This window comes from Arvicanthis niloticus, chromosome 13 (assembly GCF_011762505.2).
Source record: "Arvicanthis niloticus isolate mArvNil1 chromosome 13, mArvNil1.pat.X, whole genome shotgun sequence".
NCBI classification, from domain to species: domain Eukaryota; kingdom Metazoa; phylum Chordata; class Mammalia; order Rodentia; family Muridae; genus Arvicanthis; species Arvicanthis niloticus.
The window spans coordinates 54,337,101-54,356,905 of record NC_047670.1 but is presented as its reverse complement, the minus strand read 5'-3'; the positions used below and the strand labels follow the sequence as shown (position 1 = coordinate 54,356,905).

Sequence of the window (19,805 nt, the reverse complement as noted above, 5' to 3'; positions counted from 1 at the left end):
GCAGCAGAGCTGGCAGAAGATGACCCAGTAACAGGGCCATGGGTGGTCATTGCTTTCTGAAAGTGACACTATCAGTAGCTTTTTGAGTGAAGAAAACAGACTCTTGCTTAAATTAAAGGAAAAAAAAAAAAACCTTTTCCAAATAGAATTAAAAAATAAATACAGCAACGCTCACTGAGTGTCTCATGATGGGGGTGACAGGTGGCCCAGCCCAGCATCAGCATTACCTCCCAGGTCTAGAACTTGGCCTCCCCTTCCCCCACCTCCAGCATCTGGAAACTCCTCCTCTGTTGCCCATGGAGATCAGAAGAGGGCATCCTTGATGTTGGAGTTACAGGTGCTTGATAGCAGCCTGATGTGGATGCTGGGAATACAGCTCAGTCCTCCGAAAGATCAGTGTGTGCTCATAAAGACTGAGCCACCTCTCCAGCCCTAATTTGATTTTTAGAAAATATCTATCTTTATTTCTATATATGTCTGTATGCCACCTGTATGCAAGTGCCCGTGGAGGTCAGAAAACAATGTCAGATCCCTTGCGGCTGGAGTGAGAGGTGTTTGTGAGCCACCCTATGTGGGTGACAGGAGCCAAAGTCTTTCCAGACTCGCTGACAGCAGCAAGCATTCCCTTCTCAATTCTAATTTGATGTTTTCACCCAAAACCATTATTGCTAGCAACAGTGTCAGCGGTTTCAGCCTCCTGTGTGGATTTCAGTCCTGAGCAATGGTTTTCTCTGTGGAAGATCTTTAGCCAGGGAAGGCTGGATCTCCTGCTTCTGTGCCCTTTAGACAGGATTCTAAAGGGAGTTTGTCCACTCCCGTGCTGTGCAGTGGGTCCAGGTGCTCTGGCCCCACCCCTCCCTTTGCTGCTATAGAGGTGGAGTTAGTTTTTTCTCCCCGCAGCCCCATGCTGGTTTTGGCTCTGACGTTGCTCCTAGGTTTCAGGGCATACCAGTATATGCGCAAAAATGCCTACCTGCAGTGGACCAAAGTTCACTGTCAGTGTCTTCTAACTCTCTTCCCCTTAGTTTTGAAACCGTTTCTTACAGAACCTGGAACTCAGCAGTTCAGCTAGGCTGGGTAAGCTAGTGAGCACCGGGCAGACACCTGTCTCCGTCCCCAAGCCCTAAGGCCACAGGGACATGCCACCATGCCCAACTGTTTATGTGACGGATTCCAAGCTCAGAGCCTCATGGTTAAGACCCAGACATGTTACCACTGAACCATCAACCATACCTCAGATGGACTCTCTCTTTCTTTCTTTTTTAAAAATAACTTTTTAATTTTATTTTATGTGCATTGGTGTTTTGCCTGTATGTTTGTCTGAGTGAGCTGCCTTGTGGGTGCTGGGAACTGAACCTGGGTCCTCTGGAAGAGCAGATAGTGCTCCCGACCACTGAGCCGTCATCCCTCCAGTCCCAGGTGTACTTTTACTTTTTTTTTTTTTTTTTTTTTTTTTTTGCTTATTTTATTTTATGCTTCTGAGCCTTTGGCCTGCATGTATGTCTGTATACCATGTGTGTCCAGTGCCCACGGAGGCCAGAAGAGGGCGTCCTCTGGACCTGGAATTTTAGACAGTTAGCAGCCTCCATGTGGATGCTGGGAATCGAACTCAGGTCCTCTGCAGGAGTAGCAAGTGTTCTTGTTACTGAGCCATCTCTCCAGCCCTTTTCCTCCTCTTTCTCCTCATCTTCTCTGATGTCTCTTGTTTGGTACCTGAGCGTGATGTCAGTGTATCCATCTATTGCTGTCTTATTATCTCGAGACCAGGTCTCTCGCTAAGCCAAAAGCTTGCCATTTTGGCCAGGCTGGCTGGACAGTATGCTCACGGAACCTGCCTCTCTCCGACCCCCCCCCCTGCACCCTCCCCTGTACTGGGTTGCAGACACACACAGGAATTTGAACTCAAGGCTTAACATTTAGAGAGCAAGTGCTGAGACATCTCTCCAGCCCCGTATAATTTCAAGTTTAATTTTTAAATGATTGATTTACTTTTATTTGTTATGTGTATTGGTGTCTTTGCCTGCATGGATGTCTGTATTAGGGTATCAGAACACACGGAACTGGGGTTACAGACAGCTGTGAGCTGCCTTGGGGTTCCGGGAATTGAACCCAGGTCCTTTGGAAGAGTAGCCAGTGTTCTTAACCACTGAGCCATCTCTCAGCCCTTCAAGTTTATTTTTTAATTTCAAGTAGTTGCCTTGAGTTATGTTTTTGGAATTATTTTGCTTTTTTTTTGTATTGTTTCTTCTGTACACATCTGTATGTTAGACCTTCAAAACCTGTCTTTAATTTAGTCTCTTCCTCTGGGGTATTTGATGTTTTCTGAGTTTTTGTTTTGTTTTGGACACTGTGTAAAAACCAGAGCTAGTCTAGGGTTACCAACAAAACCCCAGGCCACCTACTTCCATGTCACTATTGTCATATCATTATTTGCTATTTTATATGTATCTTATAATTTCATTTGTCACGTGTGTGGTTGCTTTATCTGTCATTGGGCTTTGAGACGTGGCTGTGTGAGCACCCGCAGTCTGTCTGTCCAGCCCTGAGGCTCCAGGCAAGTTCTCTCCAGCTGACAGCTGTTAGTTCTGGACTGTCATGAAGAAAACTACTGAGAACTTGCTGATGGGCCTTCATGGGCCTGAGCTTTCACTTCTGCTGGGACTGAAATCTTCGGGCCAGGATTCTGACAAATGCTTGGTTTCGTGGGGGACTCCAAAAGAGTGTCTGGAGCTTTGACTCTGATCTCCCATCATGATGAGCGAACACCAGTGCTACTTGGCTAACCTCAGGACAGTCAGTTGTATTTTGTTTTGTCCTCTTTGGGTATGGAATGCTCCTCACTGTGGCTCCGTTTTGTGCCCCAGATGGCTGTGACTGGGATGGGCTGGTCATCTGTGTGTCGTCTTCTGTGAACATCCGTTTAGCTTTATTGCTGACTTTTTTTTTTTTAAGAGAAAGATCTCACTATGTAGCCCTGGCTGGACTCAAACTCATAGACCTCTGCCTGCCTCTTTCTCTTGTGCTAAGATTGCAGGAAAATACCAACATGCCCAGCTTATAGGAGTTCTTTGTCTAATAAAAAATATGAGTCCTTTGTCAGATGTATATATATGGTGAATACTTTTTCCCAATTTTAGCTTGTCTGTCTGTTCTTTTCTTTTAAAGAATTATTTATTTTATGTATGTGAGTACACTGTAGCTGTCTTAAGACACACTAGAAGAGGGCATTAGATCCCATTACAGCTGGTTGTGAGCTACCATGTGGTTGCTGGGAATTGAACCGGGGTCCTTTGGAAGAACAGTCAATGCTCTTAGCCACTGAGCCATCTCTCCAGCCCCTTCCTTTTTTTTTTTTTTTTTTTTTTTTTTAAATAAACCTTTTAGACAGCATCTCACTGTGTAGCCCAGGCTGACCACCCTAGCCTTGTGTATGCAAGGTTTCTAGGCATGCACTCCTAGCCATCTATTTATTTTCTTTTTTCTTTTTTAGTTATTTCTTTTATTTTTGAGATTACATCATCTCTCTCCTCCCTTCCCACCCTCTGACCCCTCCAGATAACCCTCCTTGCTCTCTTTTAAGTTTACAGCCTCATTAACTGTTTTCATAATTAATCTTCATTAATTGCTATTGCATGCATGCATGTATGTGTGCGTATGTCCATATAGATTCCTAATTATAACCTGTGCCGTCTCTATAATGTCATCTGTATGTATGTTTTCAGGGCTGACCATTTGGTACTGGATAACTTATTGGTGCTCTTCCCCCAGGAAGCTTCCACCAAGGAAGCTTGGTGGCCTGTGGTTCTTGGGCTCTCCCAGCCCGCATTGATAAGTCCATTACTAGCCTCCTTGTTCAGCTCAAGTTTAGGCAGTTATGTTGGTGAGACTTTATGAGTGTAGCTTCTAACGTTTCTGGAAGACACAGTGTGGTGGTTTGTATACACTTGGCCCAAGGAGTAACACTATTAGGGGGTGTGGCCTTGTTGGAGTAGGTGTGGTCTTGTTGGAGTAGATGTGTCACTGTGGGCATGGGCTTTAAGACCCTCATGGTAGCGTCCAGGAAGCCAGTACTCTGCTAGCAGCCTTCAGATGAAGATGTAGAACTCTCAGTTTCTCCCGCACTATGCCTGCCTGGATGCTGCCATGCTCCCACCTTAATGTTAGTGGACTGAACCTCTGAACCTGTAAGCCAGCCCCAATTAAATGTTGTCCTTCTAAGAGTTGCCTTGGTCGTGGTGTCTCTTCACAGCAGTAAAATCCTGACTAAGACACACAGTCTCATAGCAAACCCCCTGATCCTGTGGTCTCACACTCTTTCTGGTCCCTGTTCCACAGTGTTCCCTGAGCCTTAGGTTCTGGAGTTGTTTTGTGGATATAGCCACTGGGACTGGGCTCCACAGCTCCACATCAGTTGTGGTTTTCTGTGATGGTGTCTGTCAAAGAGGAGTGTCCTTGACAAGGGCTGAGGACCATACTTACATGTGGGTATTAGGATAAATGTTCAGAGTGTAGTTAGGGGTTGCTCTGATAAGTAACGGGGATCAGATGTAGATTTACAGTGCCACGCTGGCCAATATTGTGCTTTATTGGTGCCATAGCTGAATACCTATTCATTTTCTCTTTTTTTTATTTAATGTGTATGGGTGTTTTGTCTTCATGGAGGCCAGAAGAAGGTGTCAGATATCCTGGGACCAGGGTTAGAGATGGCTGTGAACCACCATGTGGGTACTTGGATATGAACCCAGGTACTATGGGAGAGCAACCAGTACTCTTAACCACTGAGCCATCCCTCTGGCCCTTCTATTTATTGGGTCAGATGGTAGGACACCTTTAATCCCAGCACTCAGAAGGCAAGGGGCAGGGGCAGGCAGATCTCTGTGAGTTCAAGGCCAGCCTGCTCTACATAGTGAGTTTCAAACCAGTCAGGGTAAGTACTATGACCCTGTCTCACAAGAATTTACATACACACAGTGTAGTCTTTAGAAGATTATTTATTTTATATGTATGAGTGCTTACCCTTATGTGTACTTGTAGGCAATGCCTGTGGGGGCCAAAGAGTGTGTCTCATCCTAGAATTAGAGTCCCAGATAACTGTGAACTACTGTGTATATGCTAAGAACCAAATCCAGGTCTTCAGCAAGATCAGCCCATGCTCTTAACATCCTACCCTCCCTGCCATCTCCAGTCTGATCAGTCTTTGATGGGCAAGAATTATCAATTTTTCTAAGTGACTTGAGCTTACATCTTACTGAGAAACATTTGATGTCCCATGGCAAAGGTGTCCTCTGTTTTCTTCTGGAAGCTATCTTCCTTACATCCATCACTGATCCTTCTCAAATCCATCTTTGTATATCCAAGACATGAGAACACAGGCAAAGCCCATGTGAACAACAGAGAAAAGACCCCAGGCTTTGTCACTGCACTGAAGAGCCCCACAGGCTGTACTTGAGGGACTTCCACAGCCGGAGTGTTAGGGCAAGCTGTTCTGGTTTCCATACCCACTGGTGACGTTCTGTGGCTTCCTGGGTCACGGTCTCCACAGGCAGGCTCTCCCAGTTAACTTGTTTTGAGCATGTCTAGTTTGTTGGTTTGATACATTTAGCTTTCCACGGGGTTCAAGGCTATTTCTACATTTGCTCTCATTCACTGTCTTTACTAATGCTCTGGTCACAGGGTGACTTTGGTTTCAGGACCTGCCCAACCCCACACCTTCCCTGAGCTCTGTAGTTTATATTGGCTGGAACACCCAGATGTATCTGCCCAGAAATCCCAGACTGTCTCTTTGGTCCGAGTCAGGGTCAGGAGGTGGGAAGGGTGGACAAGGGTGTCAGGTGTAAGGAGCTCTACAGCTGACCAGTAGTCCTGCCCAGCAAGATCACTTGCCTGATGTTCTAGAACGATCCACATTTCTATTTCTTGTTTTTATAAGCATTCCACAGGCACAGGCTGGCGGCAGCAGTTGTGGTTCAAGGGCTAGACTGGTATGAAAGGGAACCTCAAGGCCCCTGGCAGACCAGCCACGACAAGTTCTCAGGAGCAACCATGGGAGACCTTCATCTTGTTCTAGTGTACTAACTCTCTGCCCGTGGGGAAGTTCCCAGCATTCCTTTTCTGTGTGGTATCTTAGCCCCAGGGGAGGGGCCCAGGACAGCTGGAAGCCTTACACAGGGGAAGAAAGGATACAGGAAAGACATGCAGAGCTGTCAGAAGTGAACGTGGCAGAGAGATGGGGTTAACTTTGTTCCCATGGAGCATTGGGTCCCATGGTACCCAATGGCTCAGGCTTGACCCACCCGGCCTCCAGCATCCATGGGGTTCAAGGCTATTTCTACAAGGCTTCAGGGAAGCTGATAGATGGATATAGGGTTATGCCAGGACCCTACCCTACCCAACCCACAGCATCAGAACTCATCAGACCAAGCCCTGGGGAAACTGAGGCCCAGATGGCATGGCAATTAGTCCAAAGCCACAACGCAAATTGGAAGCAGAAGGAGAGCAGCTCTTTTATTTTTTTTTAAAATAAATTTAATTTGGATTTTTTTTTTTTTTTAAAGAGGTAGGCAGCATTGTGTTAACAAGTAAATCTGTTGGGGTCTGGATCAAAGGATATCCTCGTCACACCCATCCTGCGTTTCACTCAGGTGCAGACATTCCATGGAGACCTGCTTCAGCACATGGAGAAGAACACCAAGCTGGACATGCAGTTCATCAAAGTAAGTCTGTCCCTCTACCCCAGCCCCTCCCAGGCAAGACACCCCCCCCCCCCTTGCAACAGAGGGCCACACAGGCGAGCGAGCGCCGAGCAATCACCTGCCCCGGGTGAATGTCCACCTGTGCCACTTAGCTCCCTGTCCGTGACTTTGAGTCCTGACCACTTTAATGTGTGGAATCCGCTGTGTGTCTCTGCCCTACCCCAGGATAGCTGCCAGCACTACGAGATTGAGTATCGCCACCGAGCGGCCAACCTGGAGAAGTGCATGTCTGAGCTATGGCGCATGGAACGCAAGAGAGACAAGAACGCACGGGAGATGAAGGTATGAACGTTTGAGGGGCTGGGGACAGGTCTCTGGGGAAACCTAGCACCCTTGTGAGCTGCTCCACCCAAAAAGAGCACAGCTGTGAGGAGCACAGCTGTATAGTCACCAACGGCCATCCTCAGCACCCCTCCCTTCCTCAGCCTCACTGAGAAAATGGGACCATGGGCCCCCGCTGAGCTTGAATGGGTAGCAAAAATGATTCCACGCACATCGTGCCTGGAAAGAAGCATCCAGTCCCTGCCAAGATCGCTCCCAGCTTCCATCCCTGCCTCTGTCTCTAGGATCCAAACTCAAGCCCCAACCTCTGCTTCCCTTAGAGCCTTTTAATGAGCTCCAGTCTCCCTCTCTCTTCCAAGGAGAGCATCACTCATCCTCCCATTCCTGTTTCCATAAACCATCCTCTCTATGGCAACCTCTGCACGCCCCTGTTCAGGGTACCAGAGACAGTCATGGTACCCAGGTACTCAGGCCAGTGGGTCACAGGGTGAAGATGCAAACTGATGTTCAGGGGAGGACTGGAGAAAGGACATCTGAGTCCGAAGGGCTCAGGCCCCCAGCCAGAATCTTCTCCTCCTGCCCCCAGGAGAGTGTGAACCGGCTGCACGCACAGATGCAGGCCTTTGTGTCTGAGAGCAAGCGCGCAGCCGAGCTGGAAGAAAAGCGCCGCTACCGCTTCCTGGCTGAGAAGCACCTGCTGCTCTCCAACACTTTCCTGCAGTTCTTGGGCCGGGTGAGTGGGGCGGGGGAGAGCAAGCCACGCCCTCCCGAGTCGCCTGTGTGCAGGAAGAAGGAATGCTCCTTCCTTTTGCTTTCTTCATCTGAGTGGAAATTAATCTCACCACACTGTTTTCGTGTTCATTTGCATGTACTGTTAATTCATAATTTGTTTTGCATACACATATTTATGCATTCAAATACAAGTCATTTATTTAATTAGGTCAGAGGATAGCTGTGTGAAGTTGGTTCTCTCTTTCAACTTTTAATGACTTCCAGAAACCAAACTCAGGTCCTTGGGCTTTTGCCGCAATCTCCTTTACAAAGGGTCATTTTGCTGTCCCCCATTAAAAAAAAAAAATCCGGAATGCATATGCCACCTTCCTTACATTCAGTGATAGGTTTGTTCAACAACTAGACATTAATTGTGCCTGTTGTCCAAGTGAAGTTCTTGAGGCTTTGTGCTGTCTGCTGAACAGTTCAATTTTTCTCAATTCTGTTGGGTTTCTAATACGTTTGATTTCTGTATTTAGTTATCATGTTGTTTTGTGCTTTGGGGCTTAAGACTATTAGACCTTTCCCATAAATATCTTTTCTTTCTTTCTTTTTATTTATTTATTTTTTTGTGCTTGATAGTTCTCTTAGTCTGGTTTGATGCTTTTAATTGTACTCTAATTTTTAACATTGTTCAAAGTTTAACATTGTAGCAAAATTGCAGTTACAAAGTAGCAACAAAAATAACTTTATGGTTGGGTCACCACAACATGAAGAACTGTATTGAAGGGTTGCCGCATTAGGAAGGTTGAGAAGCACTGGTTCAGGGTGTACCTTCCCAGCTGACCTGAGCTGACTGTGTACCCCACTTGTCCTTCCCTCCCTCACCCCTCATTCTTGTCAGCCAGGTTGAGTTACTGTGTGGTCCTCATACTGCCCTCTCTGTCATTCCCACAGTCACAGATACATTGTTTCTTATATTTTCTCAGTGGGTGCTATGGCCATCCCCACTCACCACAAATGACTAGCAGTTTTCAATTAGATGTACAGTACACACCATCACCACAATCAACTGTAGAACCCAGCCCAGTCCCCTGCTGCCACTCTCCAGCTGGTCCTCTGCTCTGCAGGACCCCTGATCACTTCCTGTCTCAGGAGAGTTGCCCACTGAGAGTATTCATAGCAAAGGACTCATTGGATATGGGGTCTTTGTTACTGGCTTTCCTTTCCCTGCAGAATTGTGTCCCATTTGCTGCATGTCCAATCCCTGCTGGATGTTGTAGGGGAAGGCTGCTTGAAACATCTTTAATGTTAGAGCCAGTGTGTGGCAGGTTTTCATTTCTCTTGGGTATTCAGCTATGGGAGTGCTTTGGCCCTATGATGATGTCACATTCAACCACCTGAGAAACTTCCAATACTCGTCCTGAGTGCTACACCATTTTACCTGTCAGTTTTTAATCTTTCCACAACCTCACCTGCCCCTTATTACAGCCATTTTGCTTTTAGCCATTGTCTTAGTTAGGGTTTTATTGCTGTGAAGAGACACCATGACCATGGCAACTCTTATAAAGGACAACATTGAATTGGGGCTGGCTTACACTTTCACAGGTTCAGTCCATTATCATCATGGCAGGAAGCATGGCAGCATACAGGCAGACACGGTGCTGGAGGAGCCTAGAGTTCTACATCCTGATCCAAAGGCAGCCAGGAGGCAGATCTCTTCTGCCCTGGGCGGAGCTTGAGCACCAGGGCCCTCAGAGCCCGCCTACACAGTGACACACTTGCTCCAACAAGGCCACACCTCTGGATAGTGCCACTTCCCACGGGCCACGCATATTCAAACCACCATAACCCTCCTTTGTGGCGTGAGATGGCATCTGTGTGTTGGTTTGTATTTCCCTAAATGCTAAAAACTAGATATCACTCCCCTGCTTGGAGGCCACTGCATCTCGCCTTTGGGAGGAAGTTGTCTTCTGCCTGTGTCCAGAACAGCTAACTTCCAACATTACATGTTGCTGAGGGGGGAGCTATGTGTGAATCAACCCAACCTCCTCTGTGCACACACAACAGGAAGCATGTCCTCTGCCCTACCTGGGATGTGGGACACCCCAGATCTGACTCCTATGGTGTCAGAAAAGTGAGGTAGAGGCAGACAGACTCACTTTCTCATGACCCAAGGATATTATTCAACAGATCCCAACTCTGGAAGGGTAAAGAGAATAAGGGGAGGGACCATAGTGTTTTTCTACAGAAAGTGTTTCTTCCATTTTGGGGGGGGGGGGGTATAGGGGAGGGTCAAGGGCCTCAGCAACGGAAGGTTCCTACCAGGTAGGATAGAGGCTGGTATTTTCCCCCCCAGGAAGAATTCCCATGATCCTCTGGGTGGTAAACGCTTGTAGTGTTTGCTGGAGGAGTTTAGTGAGACAGCTGTTAGGGCAGGGACCAAAGAATGAAGCACAGGCACAGTCCCCAAGCAGTCAGGTGTCCTTCAAGAAAGTACTGTCTTCCCTTTCTCTGTATTTGATTCTAATAGTTATTGAGGGTTTTCTCTATTGGGTCAGATTGATTACTAGGAGGGCACAGACTCTGCCTCTCTTTGGGCAGTCCTTAAGTATAGTCCTCTGAGGTTTTGGGGGACCACTGCAGCCAGGGAATCTGTTTGATTTTGTAGGGTGATGATGCTTCGTTGTGCCGGGGTCAGGTCTTCCTTTATCTGTAGGGTCGGCCCTGTTGTACGGGTTGGAGCTCTCTCACTGATGCCCCTCTAGGAGTACAGGAGTGGTCTGGGGCTTGTCTTTATTCTGCTCTTATAGACTGTGGCACACTGCCCTTCAGGGTAGCTGCTGTTAAGTGCTATCCTGACAAACAAAGCAAGTCCCGTTTGATGCCCTTGCCACCAGAACCAGTTGGGGACAATTTGTTTCTGGTTGTGTACAACCTCACTGATAGAAGCTAAGCAGGAATCATCTGCTGGCAGGTTGGTTTGTGCTAGGGTGGGTATGACTGCCCAGTATGTGCCGTTTGGCTGGCTCTCTGACAAGTCCAGAAATCCTACCCTAGCTCTGGATCAGCCATGGACAGTGAGGCATGGCTGAGATTTGCCACTGGATCATTTTTTATGAGATTGATGTTGGGATTAAAGGAGTGACTATGATTGTAGTGTCCCCATCCCGGGAAAGCGTTGGCAGGCTGGGGCCCTCAGGGTCTAAGTTGTTTGTGCTCACAGAAACAGAAATGGTTTTGGCCCTTAGAGATAACTATGAGGTTTGGAGGGGCCATTTGCCCCATGAGTGTATAATCCCAATCTGTAATTGTTGTAGAAGTGTTTTTTTTTTTTAATGGTTAACTTCAAAATTATGTCAGCCTTATGCCACCCCCCCATCCAGTAAATGAATTGACTCTCTGTCCCTGTGTGGGTGGCCCTGCCTGTGCCCTTGAACTAGCAAAAATCAATGCAGTAAATGCCGACGCAACCACTGTTATGTTTCTGAGGGACACGTCCTGGCTGGAGGCAGCCACAATGCATGAGTCTTTTCTGGTCCAGGAGCAAAAGGAAATTTTTGCAGGACTCTTCTTGAAGACATTTAGTTGCATCAATCGGGGCCCTGTGGGCAAAGTTAGAGGAGAGGTTGAGTGTCTCAGAGTGAAGGGGATCTGAGGACATGGAGGGATTCCTGGGGAGCAGTGTGGTGGGATTGAGGGGTGGGCATGGCTCAGAGACATGGTTGGTATCTAATAGGTGGGCATGGAGAAGCTGGACCCTGGATGAGGGTAGCATCGGGAAGGGACCGTGGCCGATGAGGATATGGAGGGTGAGATTTGTGTTGACCTCGGGGACAAGCAGTGCCGCTGTGGCAAGTGCCTGGAGACAGAGAAGCCAGTATCTGGTGGCCATGTCCAACTGTTTGGAGCAATTGGCTATTGAGGGTATGTGTCCCTCACTTTTTTGGCAGAACATTGCAAGGGCTTGTCCTTGGTTAGCACGTAAAAGAGATAGAGGGCTCGTGTAGATCTGGAAGCATTCATGTAGAGGTATGTGAGAGAATATAGTTGAATAAGTTTTGGGGAGAAGAGAAGGATTGAGAGGGGCAAGAGGGGCTCGTCCAGGGGCCCCTTAGTGGCTTTATAAAGAGGCTGAGCAGTGGGGGTGGGCAGAAATCCAAGCATCTACACAAGTAGGAATGCAAGCAGCTCACTCCTGGTGTGCGGGGTGGGGTGGGTAGGCTAGGGCCTCTTCTATTCTGGCTTGAGGTATAGTTCTCTTCTCTTATGAGAGAAAGAGGTCCCAGTGGGTGACTGATGGCTGGCAGATCTCAGGAGACCCTAGAGGCCAGAGAGTTAAGGAGGGTTGAAGGGTGGTAGAGCCTGGTCTGTGGAGGAAGGGCTGCAGAAGAGCTGGGCTGCAGGGTGTCCAGGACCTCCCAGGCAAAGACAAAGCAGGGTCGGGATGCGGGGTGTAGGGGGTGACAGGAAAGAAGGCAGCAGAGAAGGGGATGGAAGAGAGAGTGTGTACAGGTTAGTGACCACAGAGACAGAGAGAACAGCAGCCTGGTTGGTTTCCGGAGGTGCTGGACCAGGTGATAAGTGCCATTGGGCTTTAGTTGGTGGAGGTTAAAGCAGATGCTTATAGCAATCACATAACGATAGGCTTATGACCATGGTGAGCGGGGGAGCGGGGGGTGAGAGGATATTGGTCCTGGACAACAAAGGCTGAGGGTCTCTCTAGGTTAGAAAGACAGGACCATGATGGTTAGTTAGTTATTGTGGGATTTGAGGTGTCCCAGACTAGAGGATTGACCAAGGGCAAAAGGCTTTGGGTGGAGGTCTGGTTTTGGGTGGGGATGTCACCTGAATGCAGGCTAGGAGGGGAATGGTGAGCATTCTCAAGGGGAGAGATGAATATGGAAACCTTAAGCTTAGACAAGAGACCCTGGCCTAACAGTGCAAGTTGGTATTGGGGCATTAGGATAAGAGTGGGTGAGGGGTGTGTGACCGGGCTGGCCGACTTAGTCAGGAGTACATGGTGGATTATGGGGAATGCCTGAGGCTCCTGTTATTAGGTTAGTGGTTTGGGCTAGCCCATGCCACTTAATGAGTAAGGAGACAGTGGCCTCTATGTTTAGTATGAAAGGGATCTTTCTACCAGCCACTATGCTGTTCTTCCTGAGTTTTGACAAGCTGAGATCAGAGTTGGTTGGAGTCCAAGAACTCAGGCCCCTTCATTTGACCAAGACTTTGGAAGAAGAACCTTGACAGAAGTTGTAGGGAAGGTATCAGTTATGACCTGACTGAGGATTCATCTTCCAGTGGCCCCATTACCCACAGCTGGAAAAGCCTTGAAAGATGGCCATGGGTTAGGACACTCCTCAGCCCAATGGCCAATTGATTGCATCAAAAGCAAAGACCAGTGGGCCGACCCTGCTTCCTGGGGAGAGTGGGTGGCAGCTTAGGCTGGGTTTTGTTAGGAGTCACTACCAGGAAATGGAAGCTGGCATGACATTCTCTCTGATTCTTTGATTCTTTCCACGGTCTCTTTCTTTTTCCTTTGGCCTCATCTCTGTTGTTAAAAACCTTAAAACCACACCAAGGCGTTGTTTAGAGGAGTTGGGGTCCCCTTTCTAGTCTTTGGAGCTGTGTCTAATGCCTGGAGTGGACTGACACAGGAAAAGGACATGGTGTAACATGGAGTAAGTCCCCTCGGGAGAGTTGATGTGTACATTAGTACTTATTACCCCAATGACATGGGACAGGAAGAGTGGGGATTTTTTTTTTCTGGAACTGTGAGTGACTTCTTAATTCCAATTTGGGTCCCTCAAAGGGACTGCCTCCTCCCCTGAGAGGGAAGCTGTCCTTTTGTTGATGGTTTGTCAGTGTGGTCATTCCATCTTGTGTGAGGGTAGAGGTCGGGCTAGAATATGTATCATTTGCAGGTGAGGACAAAGGCTTGAACTATTCTGTGAGTTGTTTTCAGAATGGAGTGAATTTTCAGAGAATAATCCACACTTTTGTTCTATGATGTCAGTTTCTGCCCATGTGAAAGGAAGGCCACATTGGGTGGGGCCATCCCTTCCTGACACATTATGTAGAGAAGACATTGTTGCTCTAGACCAGGTGAGGGAAGGGGAGGGTGACAGGAAGGGCAGTTGTGGGGAGTTTCTGTCTACCAGGGATGGTGGTTTCAGGTCCAAGGAGCAGATGTGTGGATGTGTGGAGTGTAAGGATGGACAGCAGGGGGATTGTTATTGGCAGGGGTGGTGGGAGCAGCGTAGGGAGGAGGTCGTGGGAGCATCATTGTCTGGACCAAAAGCCAGGGAGCTAGAGGGGGTCATGTGGGGGCCAGGGTTTTTTGTTTCTTTGTTTGTTGGTTTGTTTGTTTGTTTGTTTTTGTGGTAGAGGAGGACCTGGTGGGCAAAACAAGGACTGCAAAGAAAGACAAGAGAGTGAAGGGTGAAAAACTTCAGGCACAGGGCACCTTGGACCACTTGATGCTTCATTTGAAAAAGTCATCTAAATCCAAATGTTAAAATCCAAAAATTCCGACTTGGAGCCCATAATGGCCACTATTGAGAGGGTATTGAGGCCAGATTTGAGCAGATAATTGAATGAACTTGGTGGATGGAGCTTGAGAAGATGGAGTATTTTAAAATTGCCTTGGAGATGAGCCAAGGGAGAGCCTTTGGGGTAGATAATTTAGAGCCCGTTTTATAATTTGGTTTAAATTTGGAATGACAAGCAGGACTGGTGGGGAGTCTTATTCTACTGCCTGGGGTGTGTACCCCAGGTTTAAGGAGAAGATGAAAATGAACTTATTAGGACCATTCCCACCAAGATTTAGGGGAACCACAAAGTTAAATGTGGATGTTACCCAGAACCTCCAAGCCTTTGTGATTCAGAGAGGAAGTAAGAAGCCCCTAAAACTTCTAGAGTCTGGTCAGTGTACCTCTGAGTTTCCTTGTCCTGCAGAATTTGGATCCATGGATGTCAGCGATCAGCCTGGAGATCAGAGAGTCTGAGAGAAGAGGTAGAGGAAGACAGACGGGGAGGGGTCAGAGGAAAGAGATTGAGGTTCTATCAACAATACTTGCACTATTCATGAAGCCAGAGGCCATAAAGGTCTCTGGTTTTGGGACTCCAGCTCCATTCTGATTTTCCCTGGGTGCTGTTTAACTGGGCTGAGAAAAGTAAGCTTTGCCAGGCCAGCCGTGCTGTTTTTGTCCTGGCCAGGGCCTCTCAAATTCTGTAAAGGTCCCTCTTAAACATCAGGCAAGGCCTGATGTGCCAGCAGTTCACTGCTCCCCCCCCCCCCCCAGCTCCTCTCTGAGCTCCTGTGCTAATTAACTGGCTGCAGGGGAATCACGGGAGTCCACCCAGGCCTGCTGGACCAGCTGCTCCCACAACCCAGGATCTATGGTCACCACAGCAGGAGGCTGCTCTGAATTTGCCAGCAGCAGCTTCAGCTGCCAAGGAGAAATCCTTGAAAGATGACCAAAGGTGACTCTGCCGCACTGATCTCTCTGACCCTCAGCATCTTCTGTAAGACTCAAGAGATAAGAGATAAGAGACACTAAGAGACTCAAACGAGATAAAGCCAGGTGATTGATCTCTCTGCTTTATTAACCGAAGCAGAGTCTTCTTTCTTGATGAACCCAGAGGGCACTTTGCTTTACGCAAACTTCCCAGTTCGACTTTTTCTTTCTTTTTGTTTTTTTTTTGTTTGTTTGTTTGTCTTTTTTCAAGACAGGGTTTCTCTGTGTAGCCCTGGCTGTCCTGGAACTCACTGGAGACCAGGCTGGCCTCGAACTCAGAAATCCACCTGCCTCTGCCTCCCAAGTGCTGGGATTAAAGGCCTGCGCCACCACCGCCCAGCTCCAGTTCGACCTTTTTAATAGCTAAAACATGCAGCTTGCTCAGATTAGGACCCAGAGAGGTGCGTGCATGGTGAAGAGCCATGGCCCCTATAAAGCCCAGAGCCTGACAGGCCCATAATTTTCTTAGTTAGGAACGGGTCAGGGAAGGGTAAGCAAACTTCAGTGCGTGTGTGGTTAACGCCAACAGATCTGGGCTGCCCCAGCTGCCTCTGCAAGGGCTGGAGTGCTGGCCTTTTTCATGTGAAAGGCATGCTCTGGAATAAGGGGTAGAGTGTCTTAAGGAATCCCCAAGATGTCACACCTGCAGGTTCCCGGGGTCTGGGTGACACACTTGACCCAGTGTCTCCCGCCAGGCCCGGGGGATGTTGCAGAACCGCGTGCTGCTATGGAAGGAGCAGTCGGAGGCCAGCCGCAGCCCGTCGCGTGCCCACTCCCCGGGGCTGCTGGGCCCCGCGCTGGGGCCGCCCTACCCCTCGGGCCGCCTGACGCCCACCCGGCTGGACATGGTGAGGCCCTGGCCGCCCCCGCCGCCCTTCGCGCCCCCGCCGCCCTTCACTGGGCCCTGGGCGCCGCCGCCCTGCGCATGGAGCCCGCCGCCCCCTGCGCCCCCGCTCTACGCCGCGCCCCTAGCGCCCTGGCGCCGGGGGGTCGCCTCAGCGCCCCTATGGTGGCCCCACCGTGTCCCCAACCCTTACGCCGACGCCTGGGACTGGGGTTGGGGGCGGGGCTAGCGAGGCTCCGCCCCTCCCGCCCCACCCCCTGCCCTCTCCCCTCGCAGCCCCCGAGGCCCCTAGGAGAGTACGGCTCCCCCCGCAGCCGGCACGGCTCCGGCTCCTACGGCTCCGAGCCCGTCGAGGCGAGGTCCGCGTCCCAGTTGGAGCCAGACCGCCGATCGCTGCCCCGGACGCCGTCGGCCTGTGGGTACCTAGCACCCAAGGGTGCAGGGGGCAGGCTGGGAAGTGGCTGTGGGTTGGGCTTCAGCAGGAAGGATGGAGGATAAACTGCTAACAGAACTCCCTCTCTCATCCCCGCAGCCTCGCTCTACGCTAGCAGCACCCAGCGCTCGCGGTCCAATTCCTTCGGCGAGCGCCTGGGCGGCGGGGGCGCCAGGAGAGTCCGCGCCCTGGTCTCCCACTCGGAGGGTGCCAACCACACGCTGCTGCGCTTCTCGGCTGGAGACGTAGTTGAGGTGCTGGTGCCCGAAGCTCAGAACGGCTGGCTCTACGGCAAGCTGGAGGGCTCGTCCGCGTGAGTGGAGCCCCAGGGTCTGCGCTCCACTGAGGTTTTCCTTCTTCAACCCCTGCTGGCCTCAGTTTACTCAGCCGCTCCTAAGGCTGAGATGAGTCAAATAGGAGGGCAGATGGGATGGATGGGCAGCGGGCTCTCAGAAGCGAGGGGCTCAACAAAACCCCTGCCTTCGTGCCTTCTGTGCGCCCCTCTGCGCCCTCTTGTGCTGGAGCTGAGATAGAGATGGGGGGAGAGACTCTCCTTGCAGACATTGAATAGCTCACAGCCCTGAAGAACTTACTTGGGCTTTTCTACATCCTAATGTGGAGGCGGGAGAAGCAGACACTTTGGAGTCTCCACACAACCTGGAGCACAGTGTGGGACTGGTGGCCCACTAAAGAGTATGCGGGGCTCTGGTTTCTGCAGGAGGGGACAGGGTGTGGCTCAGCCTGCACCTCTCCTCTATCTTCAATAGAAGCCAATGCATGAACCATGAAAGGCCGAGAGGTGACCGCTGGGTGCACTCCTACAGGAGTCTGGGCGTGGTGAATGATAAATGGACAGGTGGTGGAGGCCGAGGTGGGGGTCGTGTGGGGCCCAGGTAGAAGTGGAGTACAGTGGGGTGGTAGGGACGGACTAAGATGTGGGTGTAAACATCTGTGTGTACTGAGAGGGGACTGACTAGATAGGTGGTGGACTGATGGGTGACAAGTGTCCCAGTGGATGTACTGCAGGAGGCCCATGGGTGGCTGCCCAGGTGAGTTATAGGTGGGTGAGCAGAGGTGGGGCCTAAGGGAGGTAAGGTAGCTTCCAGTTAAGGGTCAAAGTCAAGACTCATCAGTGTCCTATGGACCAGGAGCAGAGGTGACTTGGCCTTGCAGCTGGTGCCATGCCGACCCACATTGCACCACAGATGATTTGCAGAGCCAGCCACAAAGCCTACTAGATATTACTGTCCTACCCACCAGCAGGGCAGAGGTTAGGACAAATGTCTCCTCACTGGGCCTGGCTTGCTATGTCAGCCACTTTTGGGTGAAGGGGACCCTTTGGAGAATATTCTCCCAACATCTGCTGCCCATGGGCTTCCTGAAAGATTAAGGAGTATTGAGACTGGTGACTGGGGTCCCTCATCATTGTGCACCCCACTAGCCCAGGCTGACTCCAAACCGGTGCGGAGCAGTGAGCCACAGAACTAACAAGAGGGCCCATGGCTGGGGGGCAATCACCGGATGACCTTCAACAGCATGCTGGCTTAGACTCCAACTGCTTCTCTCCCGGGTGCCTCGGCACCTGGTGGGGCATGATGCTAAGTGCCACAGGTTCTGTTAGGCCCAGACTACCCGGAAAGCCACGCTGGCTCAAAGGGCCCTTGGTGTCTGCCCTACAGGAGTGGCTGGTTCCCTGAGGCCTATGTGAAACCTCTGGAGGAGATGCCAGTGAATCCCATAAGCCCTGTGGCCCCCATGAACTCCATGGCCCCCATGAACCCAGTGAATGAACTGTCTTCCAGGTACCTTAGTTGGTGGGGTGGGGCCCCAAGGGCATCCCTGCCTCTCCTCCCGGAGGAGGCATCTATTTGATAATCTAATGGGTCTGGCCTCTTTGGTCTCTGGAGAACTGTGGCCCAGGTCTCCCATCTCCGAATGATGGTGTCTGTATAGCTCACTGTGCCTCCCGTCAGGGACCCTTCACAGTCCCTGCTCCCCAGCCTCAGGCCCAGCAGGTGGGAGGGGGCACCAGGCTCGCCTGCTTTCTCTGACTCAGGTCCTACCCACTCCGGGGCAGCCACAGTCTTGATGACCTCTTGGACCGGCCAGGCAATCCTGCAGCATCTTCAGAATACTGGGATAGTCAGTCCCGCTCCCGGACCCCGAGCCGCGTCCCTAGCCGTGCCCCGAGCCCTGCACCTCCGCCCTTGCCCAGCAGCAGGCGCAGCAGTGTGGGCAGCATGGGGGCAGCCACCGACGTCAAGGTCAGCCCCACCTGTCCTCGGCCTGGCCAGACCTATGGAATAGCCCAGCAAGGGAGACCTTTACCACTCCTCTCCGGGGGGATGGGAGGGAAATGGTGGTGAAGGAATGGGCTGGGACCACGGGGTCACCAGCCTTACCTTGCAGGGGCAGTGAGCCCCAGGCCATGGCACTGTGCAGAGCCTAGAGCTCTCTCAACTAAGAAACCAGACTTTTGGCTGCACAGTGTTCTCAAATCTGGCCCTGCAGGGCCTCTACCTCCCAGTTCTGTGCTCTCCTGGGGTGAGTGGTGGGACCCCATCTTCCCTTCGCCCCTGAACCTGCCCTCCCTTCGTGCAGAAACTTATGTCCTGGGAACAGAATCCCCCAGAGCTCTTTCCACGGTGAGTCCAGCGGGCAGGAGGCCAGATGGGAGCAGGTGACTCAAAACCGGAGGGCAGTGAGAAGCAGTCGCCTGGCCAGCTGCCTGGCCACTCTCCCTAGGCCCTGAGCCAGTGGGGATCAGCCCCCCTCACCCCAGCCTATCCCCCACAGAGGTACAAATCCCTTTGCCACCGTGAAGCTGCGTCCCACTGTCACCAACGACCGCTCAGCACCCCTCATCCGCTGAGGCGAAGCCCTCCACTGGGGCCTGAGGTGGCCCTGTACACCTGCCCAGAGCTATTCCAGCCGACAGCAGCAGCAGCAGCAGCAGCAGCAGCAGTGGATCCCAGATGCCAGGCGCCAACCCAGGGGACCATTCTTACCCCTCTCCCCCTAGCCCAGGATCTCCTTGAGGACTGGGCTTGCAACCTGGAGCAGGCAGAAGGGGGTGGAGGCACAGATCAGCTTGTTGCTTCCGGGACCCAAAGACTCTTCCGGGGATCCAGCATCTTGCCTTCTATCTTCTTTCTGCATGTGCCCCAATGGGAAGCACCCCTCTCCCACTCTGTCCCAACTGCGCCCCTGTTTAACTTTTGTAAATGATAAAAATAAAGGAAGTGGGCACAGTGGGA

General features: G+C 50.7%; 1 protein-coding gene across 2 annotated transcripts in view; it reads left to right on the top strand.

The window, feature by feature from the left end:
* Baiap2l2 (BAR/IMD domain containing adaptor protein 2 like 2) overlaps nucleotides 1-19,805 on the top strand; it is a 24,170-nt gene extending 4,365 nt beyond the window's left edge. Inside the window, exons 5-14 of one of the 2 annotated variants that reach the window (XM_076911622.1) lie at nucleotides 6,642-6,713; nucleotides 6,918-7,034; nucleotides 7,621-7,767; nucleotides 15,967-16,119; nucleotides 16,392-16,530; nucleotides 16,648-16,861; nucleotides 18,228-18,350; nucleotides 18,626-18,812; nucleotides 19,150-19,193; nucleotides 19,345-19,805. In XM_076911622.1, the coding sequence (XP_076767737.1) occupies nucleotides 6,642-6,713; nucleotides 6,918-7,034; nucleotides 7,621-7,767; nucleotides 15,967-16,119; nucleotides 16,392-16,530; nucleotides 16,648-16,861; nucleotides 18,228-18,350; nucleotides 18,626-18,812; nucleotides 19,150-19,193; nucleotides 19,345-19,420 (1,272 nt within the window). In that variant the 3' untranslated portion in view covers nucleotides 19,421-19,805. Of the gene's footprint in view, nucleotides 1-6,641; nucleotides 6,714-6,917; nucleotides 7,035-7,620; nucleotides 7,768-15,966; nucleotides 16,120-16,391; nucleotides 16,531-16,647; nucleotides 16,862-18,227; nucleotides 18,351-18,604; nucleotides 18,813-19,149; nucleotides 19,194-19,344 lie in introns of both variants that reach the window. The other variant, XM_034516798.3, reaches the window with a different exon arrangement.